The following is a 9,804-nucleotide window of genomic DNA, read 5'->3' on the forward strand; positions in this document are numbered from 1 at the left end:
CCGTCTACAACATTCTGACATCTATCACGCCTCCTCCTTCTGCGTCCCGTTGATCCATTCTCACAATCTGATATATACCTTGCCTTCCTCCCGAGTTTGCTCGTTCCGATCGACAACCACAGCTGCCTCTCTTGTCTGTCTTTGCCACTCGCCTTGCAACAGACACATCTCTTGTTGTTTACATTCATAGCCAGCTCACATTCGTTCACATCATGCCTCCGCAATTGTTACCGGCGTCCGCCGCCGCCTTTGCTCCCCGTGCCTCCTCTGTCAACGTCGTCCTGGGCTCCAAAGTCGAGCCATGGCTGACCCAGAACCTCAAGCGCATCAACAGAGTCAAGCGCCCACTCAACAGTGTAGCCCAGCACCAACGCTGCCTCACCGAGACTCTTTCGTCGGAAAACGCCATCTGGACATTGACCTCGCTCATGGTGCCCAAGGCCCCCGAGGCCGAGCTGCGCCAGGACCCCAACCCCCTCGTCGAAGCCCTCTTCAACTACCAACTCATCACTGTCGAAGCCTACATTGTCCACGTCGACATGGTCCTACGCAACGAGGTCGCCTTCAAGCTCACACCGGACTCCATTGAGGCCCTCATCGAGTACCACAAGGACATCCACACCGTCGACAATAAGGCCAATACCTTTGACTGGCCCGAAAAGGAGCAGCAAGCCAAGAAGATGCACAACGACTTTGTCCAGGCCATCAACAAGTATGTCTACCGCACCCACGTTACCGCCCTTGAGGGCCTCGAGGAGGACGGTGCCGGCGAGCTGCTGTGTGGCAAGAGCGACGAGGTCAAGACCAACATCATGGGCCTCTTTAAGACCCTCACGCCGCCACCGCCCAAGCCCGTCGAGGTCTTCCGCCAGCCGCCCCTTCTTCCCAGCAACGCCGGCTCTGCCAATCTGAGCAGCTTGTGGACACAACCGTCGCTGTCCCCCCATCCCGCCAACGCCATGGCTGCCGCCATCGCTGCCACTGCTGCTGCTATCACGTCAACTCTGCCTGCCCCCGTCGAAGCCTGGCGCGTGCTTCCGTCCAGCCCCAACATTTCGGCCACCTCGGTCGAGTCGACCAACACCATATGGGCCAACATGAGCATGCAAGAGATGCAGCACGACATGCCGCACGATATGCAGCAACAGCACCAGCACCAGCACCAGCAACACATGTCGCCCTCGCCGCCATTGCACTACAGCCAGGCCTACTCAACCGCGCCCCTCTACTACGCGTCGCCCCTTGTCACTGAGCCCATGCCCCAGCTGACGCTCCCCAGCATGCTAACACCACAGCAATGTGGTGTCAGTGTTGGGTACGGCGGCTTCGGCTGGGATAGGTATCAAGAGTACACTGCCGCCATGATCTGACAACCAGCAGCCGTCACTGGAACAATCTCAAATACCGGGTTTCCAATGGTGCCAATGGCGCCACCGACAACTACCACAATGGCGCCCACGACGACTGCTCCCTCTCCTTATTCATCATAGGATTGGATGCGAGCAAGGTGGACCACTGTTTCGTCTTTGGTGTCCGCCTCGTTTCCTCGAGTCAACAAAAAAACCTTCGAAAAGCTTCCGAAAAAAAGAAACATTTCTTATGTATCTTTACTTCTTCTTCCCTCTTTGTCTTTTCCTTTTTGGGGTTGTTTCAGGGACGGCGTTTACGAGTCTGGGGCCTCTGTTTTTTTGTTTATTTTCATTTTCATTTCGAACCTGCATTGAAAATAAAAAAACAAAACAGGGTTACGTGGCGTGGCGTCAACGGCATAGCGGCTTTGCTTTTTCGATTTTCTCTCTCGATTTCTTCGATCTGGCATCTCGAAAGCGGCGACGCGATCTTCACTACAGCGCAGCAAAAAGATTACACTGCAGCGGACACACTTTGCATCTTCAATTCCGGCATAAAATTCGGCAGGCACGTTTGCCTCTTACACTCGGTTTCAAATTTTTCATCAAGGCACATATATCAGCATTCATCTTCGGCATTTTCATTGTTTTAGCACAGGAGCGATCGGGTCCGGCACTTGCACATACCATTCACCACTCTGGGAACTTAATTTTTTCGAATTTTTGAATTTTCAACAGCGTAGCGAGCGATTTCCTTTTTTTCCTTTTTATCATATCCCCCATTTTTCTTTTGTGTTTTTACCTTTCTTTTCCATTTCCATGGGGTCACAGGGAAGGGGTGAAAGACTTTCTCACTATCAGCACGATCCGCAAGGTCGGTCACACAGCTTATTGTTCTCTGTCTTGTTTCCCTATCTTTCTTATATTTTGCTATTTTTCACAACTATTTCCTTTTTCATCTACCCCCTCATCACGGCTGGGCCTTCAGACGGGTACACTCTTGCATCTTGGGAAGGGCGAATACAGGCGGAACTTGGTATTTATTAAAGACATATGCAGCAATGCAGTCTGGCAAGACTCCAGACAAGACACATTTCCTGTTTTCCTTATTATTTTTATCCCCTTTTTATTTATTTCTCCCCTACTTCTTTTGCTACCCCTCCATTTGCCTTGGTTTACGGCGGCACTAGCAATATCTTTTTCATCTGAAGATACCCTCCACACGCATATCGTCTGGTCGAGCTACCGACGGCTGCGTTTCGCTCGTTGCACGGGCTTTCGCTTCTTTTTCTTCTTCTCCCCTTCCTTCTCTTGTTCATATTTCATTTGCAGCCTTGCGGGTCTGGTTATTGTTTTTCGGTCCCTTCTTCACATTGTTTCCTCGGTTTTGTTTGGGTTTGCTTTCATCGGCATTCGGAATGATTTACGACCCTTTCACGACGAATATACCCCTAATACGAGCATTGACGACAAAAAGAAAGAGGCTGTTTTATCCTTTGATAGGACGCGGTCTACACAAGAACTACTTTGTTTTCGACAGTAATACTTTCTTTCTTTTTCACGAAAACGCACGCATACGATATATTCGACAGTCAAGCTTGTTTTTGGCATACGACGACTAGAAACTGGTTTTCTCGACTCTACCAAAACAAATTGCTTTAATACAGGCAAAAGGGCCTAAAACAACAAACATGCAAAGACGACTTCGTCATTGATACTTTGCATCATTTCGATCCCCGGGACCTAAAGCGGCGCGCCAGGCAACAAAGAACAACGGGAAGGACTGAGATCGCCAGACGTACCCTACTCGCAACTGGTTTGCATTGAGGCTTTGTCTCTCGTCCTCTCCTTTTATTCTATTTACTGCGGCCGTCTTGGTTCATATTCCCACTCTTTTCCTTGAAACAATCAAGGTTCAACGCAAATTGACAATATTAATTTTTGAAGCTCGAAGAGGCTCGCTTCAAAGGACAAAATCAGCAGGATACCAAGCTTTCTCTTCTATAGCAGCCGCAAATACACTGCAGGACCAGTCGTTTTTGTTTACGTTTGCCAGTTGGCACAGCTTTCTCTGATTTTGCTACCTGTCCGCCATTGCCAACCGACTCTCCGTCTTTTCTTTCCTTCGACCTCCGACCCTCCACACCATCGATACTTGGAGTTCCGAACCAATCTGAGGACTATGGTGATGATGGTGAACCGGAAAGAACGATTGGAAGGGAAGAGTCTGGCAAATTCACCGACTGTAGCCCACCTCGCTACAAAGGCGTTCTCCCTTGTCTCGCAATCAGTTTTCTGAGCATGGGATAAAGTCGGCCCCTGGAATAGCCATCGTGGGATAGGAAAGTACAAGCTAGCTGCGGGCGACCGGGAGTCAACAAAGAGCTGAGGCTGTCACGGCACAGGAGAGAAATAAAGGACTCGCCGTGCGAGCGCTCTTGCTGCCTGATGACCTCCCTCTCCATCTTGTGGGCTCTCCTCCCTTCGCCTTCTTGCTCCTTTGCCTCTTCCCGGCGGCTAGGGCCAACTCGAGGTGCTGGACATATATATTTCTACTCTATCATTTCTTTTGTCAACCTTGTGTCTCCTTTGTCTCTTTCCACCTCTTTTCCTATTTTTCTGGGGCGACGGGATGAAAATTAAGATGTTGCGTCAGCCACTTGTGGGGGACGGCCGAGAAAGCGGAACACATCCGGGCGATGTCGTTCCCCTCTGTCTGGACGTTTGCCTCAACTCTGCTGCATGCTCTTTATTTCTCGACAATCCCACCAATAGTCAACCTCTTTCCGTAGTGACTCCATGCGATTTGCTTCAACTAGTAGTTAATTTCTGGATGTCTCCCAAATACAAACAATTTCCAGTATTCAAAAGCCAGAAGCCAGTAAGGTGTGATAGAATGCGTAAACACGAAAGTTTTAATCTAAAACTTGAAAGAAAAAAAAACGGTGGCCAATATCCCTGACGTGGCGATCGGGAGACGCAACATGTTGATTCCTTTGCATTTACATTGCGGTGACGCTTCTGTTTTATCCCATGACTGCAATGTTTGTATGGTTTTGTATCATCTCGCTTCGGCAGGGATACATGTATTTTATGAACTGCGATGCTACAATAGCGGTTGCACTCTGTACGTTCCGGAAGTAATAGTCTAATTCGCCGTCCATTCTCTGCATCATCACTTAACCATGTGTCCTGTACAACGTAGGGACAAGGTCGAACCGTAGCAAGGGTCCTTGCGTTGGTGGAACGCGAAGTCGCTTTCACTGCATCCATTCGTTTGCTTGTTTAGGTAACAACTCCGTGAGTTTCTGGTGCCAACGTTTTGTTTCGTATTCTTCCCCTGCATCCTTCATGTGTGTGGTACATAAGAGGAAGGGTGTTTTTCATACTTAAACAATTATTGTTGTTGCTTGCTAAGTATCAAATTTTGATTAGTTTTTTTCGTTAATTTTTTTTATGGAAAACTGATACGTTTCCGCCGGAGATAAAAGTTTTTGTCTTTAGTCTTATTAACTTGTTCTTATTATTTATTTTTATTTCCCAAAAGAAAATCTACACTAGTAATTAACTTGCTTGAATTATTAAATCTGTGAAATTGATACAAAAATGAACGTATCATAAGCGCTAAAGGAGATATCAAAAAATCACGGTATCAACTTCAAACATTGGTCACTTGGTACCAAGACCAACAGAGGACGCGCATCCGCATTAAAATCAAAACACATGAAAATAGGATTTAAGATCCAAGACCCAAGATCATCCGTCCAGCACCCACGATCATAGTGCTTGCCAAAACCCGGATTAGTTGCCTGACAACTCCTTGGCCAAACCGTTCGCAATATGGTCGGCAAACGACATCGTCGTCACCATCGGGTTCACACCACTGGCGCTCGGGAACACGCTTGCGTCTGCCACGTACAGGTCCCGTGTGCCCCAGACCTGGCCACGCGGGTTGACCACACTGGCCTTGCCTTCGTCGTCGCCCATGCGGCACGTGCCCATCTGGTGCGCCGAAATAAACGCCGTGGCCACGTTCCAGCCGCCCCACAGAGGCGACGACGACAGCGCGGCCTTGCGCACGTCCTTGAGCCAGGCCTCAAAAACCGCATCGTCTTTGGTGTTGTCGCTCTGGCCCTTGTTGGCCCGTATGAAGGGCTTGGTATGCGCAACAAACGCGCGGATCTCGTTGGCGCCGGCGGCATAGCACAGACGGGCGATGCCAATAGCGCCCTCGACACCGTGCTCGCGGTCAAGAGCGGACGGATGGTAGTCGACGACGGGCTGGCCTGTGGTAGGATCCGGGAAGACACGGCCGCTGTCGCGGTCGCGGATCAGCGCAATGAAGCCGTCCATGTGCGGGTAGCGCATGGCGGCTAGCTTAAAGTCAAGGCTGTTGAACCAAGGCATGTTGGTCAAGATGGCGTAGGGCTGAGAGGATGTCAGTAACTGTGACTAACATGATATGTGACAAGTAGCAACAACAAGAATAAAACAAAAATCACCTACCACCATGCACGTAGACTCAAGCCGAGGACCGTGGTATTTGCCGTCAAGGTCTTCAAAGCTGGTGCAGATACTTGTAATGATACCCTCTGTAACAGACTATGGTTAGCATGCTGTGGCACACACTCTTATGATGCAAAGCTGGCTTAGGCACTTACTGTCCATAGGCTTCGTTTCTTCGTCGAAATAGGCCGTAACGAAGTTGCAAGGGTGAAGATGGAGGTTCTTGCCGATTTGCGGGTTCTGTGAGTGTCAGTAGCTGGCTTGCAAATGTGATTTCGGCATCCACTATCCCATCGCCAAAAAAATAAAAAATAAAACATACCTGAAGACCGCTCTTTTTGAGAACAACAGGACTCCACAGACTGCCAGCGGACACAACCACCTTTTTCGCTTTGATGACCACACGCGTCTTGGTGCGCTCGTCGCCGGCAACGCCACCGTTGGCGTCCCTGGACGTCCATGTACCGACGACACCAATGGCCTTGGCACCTGACGCAGACGTGGAATGGGGAATGGATTTGGTGGCTGCGCCCTCGGTTGTGCCGTCGTCGCCCTCAAAGAGTACCCGTTCCACATGGAATCCCTCAATAAACTGGGCGCCCGCGTTAGCGGCAGCCGGCAGCCAGCTGACCGATGTGCCCTGCTTCTCGGCCGTGGCACAGCCCAGGTGGCAGTAGCCGTCGTCGTGCGGCTTACCACCCTTGCTGTTTTGGAGAAGAGTGTCAGCCTTGAAGCCCAGCTTGACGGCACTGTCAAGGATAACGCGACCGCGATGGGACTGCTCGTCGTCGACCTTTGCGACCTCGTCAGTTGTGGCCGAGGCCGGTGTATCCTCGATGACGCTGTTGACGCCCATAAAGTCACACACGCGGTCCATGGACGCATCAAACTCGGGGGAAGTGAGGAAGCTCATTCCGGGCTGGTCCTTGGGGGCCCACTCCTGTCGCACACGGTCGGGGGTGCGCAGGCTGACGGACCAATTGATGGTGCCGCCGCCGCCCCAACAGGCACCGGCCGCCACATTTATGCCCGGATCGGTCGAGGCCAAGACTCCATTGTTTTCAAACAGGAGCCGGGCACCCTCGTTCTGCGGCATGGGCAGTTGTGTCTGCGGGTAGTGGTAGCCCTTCTCCACAACAACGACGCGGTGTCCCGCCGATGCGAGAATCTTGGCAGACACAGCACCTCCGCAGCCCGAGCCAACAATGACAACGTCGGTCTCAATGGTCTCGAGCTTGCCATTGGCGCTGTCGTTTTTGCCAAACTGCAAAAAGTTGTAGTCGAAGCCTGGGCCGGCCTTCCAGTTTGGGGGAATGTCTCTGAAGCCAGTAATCTGACGAAACATGGGGGATGACATGAGCCACGACGTCTGCGCCAGAGCTTGGAAGGACCGGGCCGCAATCCGGATGATTGGGAGCCAGGAGTTGGACCAGTTTTGGAGGATCTTCTCCCGGATGTGGATGGGCTGCTTCTGCACCGGAACGCAGTAGCCTGTCAAAGCCAGTGCACCTGCTCGACCGCTGATGGAAGTGCTCTGTTAGTGATCGTTATGAGAGAAAAATGCCTTTAAGAAAGATACTAGGGGGAGGCACGTACGAAAGTAGGGTCAACAGCTGGCCTAGTTCCTTTCGGGTGCCTGGAGAGACGCCGGACACAGTACGCCGGACGCCCATGAGGAACTTTGGGTTATCAGAAGCCCGGTCAGCCAGGTAGTCAGTTACGTCCGCGGCTTCGGGCGGGCTCAAGACGCCGGCACGCGCCCCGGCGATGGATTTGTCGAGCTCGGCCTTGGGCAGTTGCTTGAAGGTCGTCCGGTTGAACTGAAGGCCGTCGGTCGGTGCAGCCTTATTGGCCCTCTGCTGCTCGATGCGTGCATCGCCCTTTGCGACGACGGGTGCCAGGACGGCATCGAGCAGAGACACAAGGACAGACCACTGGGTCTCGTCCCACCAGTCGCCGGTGGGCGGCGGCGCAAGGATGGGTGTGTTGGGAGCCGTCTGCGCGTTCGCTTGCGTCTTCGCTTGTGTCTTTGCTTTCGTCATGGTATCGTTCCGTTACGTCGTAGTTGGTGGATGCGCTTGTCGATGCGAGTGAGGGACGCTATGGGGTAAAAACGGGCCGAGTCTCACGAGTTGGAGAACGGATCTTGGAGAATCGAGGTCGAACACAGAAACAGAGAAAAGAGAAACGAGTAAGGGTCAGGGGCGATGAAGAAAATAAGAAGAGGAACGACACGACGAGAGACGAGACAACAGGACCTCCAGCCTCTCTTCAACTCGCGACAATCGTATTAAGGAGTTAAGCGTTACTTGTGATTTCGTGCTTCCCCGCATTTGCTGCCAGCTTAAAGACGCCGCTGTACCCAGTGGCCTCGGCACTGGCATGGCGCCTGGAAAGCTAAGCTCCAGCTTCTGACACCAATTACTGCCTCACGGCATTTTTGTATGGGGAAATTGGGCGCTAGGGCGATCGTCATTTTCAAGGGACAACATGCATCACGTCGGTGACACAAACTGGCACAGACGTCGGGGCCGCATTTGATGCGCTTGGTACGGTATGTGTCGAGCGTATGCTGTACGATGCAATGTGAATCGCAGTTTACTACAAGTCGTGTAGTGGTAAGACGATGCCCTGCGTCCTGTCGGTGGCTATTCTGGCGTGAGATGCAAGTTAAAGGGTGTCTCATTCTGGCGCCGCCCTCTGGGAGCCTCCTTGGAGGTCGATGCAACGGTGGGTTTCTTCGCACGTTATTCATTCCACTTGAAGTTCCCCGCCGTCGACAGGTGGTACGACAGAGTCCGAGTTGTCTCGACTGAAATGATGAATTGGGCATGATTGACAGGAAAGTCTGGGGGAGATACCCCAGAATGCGGAGGTGCTGGGCTCTCACTGTGTCGACACTGTGTTAATACAAAGCATATGATCGGACAGCTGATTTGGACAACCGGTGAGCTCTTCTAATGTCGACACGCCATTCCTCAATGGGCGCGCTGATGGTTACCGTTGCCGCCGGAACATTTTGCCAGCCAAGAAAGTCTTCTTGGATACGACGTAATTACTCCGTACGTCGTTCCAGCTGGCCTCTTGTAATGGTATGCAAATACAAAATAAAAAAGCAGTCATCACGACATGCACTCAGTCTGGAGATCTTGAAAACCAAGATATATTATACCGGACGACCCGGGACAGGCTAGCCGAAGGGCATCGGAGCAGCTGAATGCGGGGAACGGCCCAGAGATCCGGGTGGTGGGTGATATTCCATAGATGAATGAGGATGCAAACACGGGACAAAGAAAACGGGGTACGGAAGACATGTCGTAATCCGCCCTGCACGGAGTAGGCATTGTTTGAGACCCGAGAGGCGGACGGTGGATGGCAAGCATCGCGTGAGTAGGGGGCAAAGACGATCTAGAGAGAAATCTTTGTTGAGGTGTATCAGGACGGAAACGGAGAAAGTGAAGCTGAGAGCAGGCAGAAATGTCTCCACAGTTGAGATTTTTGTTGACCACCTCGGTAGTTTTCCAGAAGGAAGCTGCGGCGGACACTACAGAAGCCCCCTGCGCTAATATGTCTCCTGCCCCATCAGCCCATGCAGATGGTTACGACAAAAGAGGAAAGGGGTGGGAAGGGGTGTCAAAAACGGAAAAAATGCACGTGAAAATGGGCTTGACGGTTGCCCCTGCCCTATTTTGGCATTCATCCCGGGACCACCACAGTGGATAAAAACTTGCGCTTTCTGCGCCCAGACGCAAGTGCTATGTTGTCGATTGGGCCTTCCTGCGCAGCGGCGTATCTCTGGTTTTGTTGGGGATGGTGCGGGGCATGTTTGACTCTTGCCTTCTCCTTTTTCACACGGCGGTGGGAAGAACGCAAGGGACGTTTCTACGGCAAAGCAGGCTTGCAGCTGTGCAGTGGCACTTTCCAGTGATAAAACGTTTGAGACTTGGTC

At 51.8% G+C, this 9,804-nt stretch overlaps 2 protein-coding genes across 2 annotated transcripts; one reads left to right on the forward strand and one right to left on the reverse strand.

Annotated features, from left to right (window-relative positions):
• Positions 1-212: 212 nt before the first annotated feature.
• Positions 213-1,370, forward strand: SPSK_04377 (uncharacterized protein; the record flags this gene model as incomplete). The annotated part of the gene is made up of 1 exon (XM_016731185.1): positions 213-1,370. One exon carries the CDS (start codon positions 213-215, stop codon positions 1,368-1,370), a length of 1,158 nt encoding a protein of 385 aa, XP_016585943.1.
• A 3,780-nt stretch (positions 1,371-5,150) lies between these two features.
• SPSK_03973 (long chain fatty alcohol oxidase) lies at positions 5,151-7,897 on the reverse strand (the record flags this gene model as incomplete). The annotated part of the gene is made up of 5 exons (XM_016730788.1): positions 5,151-5,777; positions 5,856-5,941; positions 6,011-6,095; positions 6,178-7,375; positions 7,452-7,897. 5 exons carry the CDS (start codon positions 7,895-7,897, stop codon positions 5,151-5,153), a joined length of 2,442 nt encoding a protein of 813 aa, XP_016585944.1.
• Between the last annotated feature and the right edge of the window lie 1,907 nt (positions 7,898-9,804).

This window comes from Sporothrix schenckii (genome assembly GCF_000961545.1).
Source record: "Sporothrix schenckii 1099-18 chromosome Unknown Cont47, whole genome shotgun sequence".
Classification (NCBI taxonomy): domain Eukaryota; kingdom Fungi; phylum Ascomycota; class Sordariomycetes; order Ophiostomatales; family Ophiostomataceae; genus Sporothrix; species Sporothrix schenckii.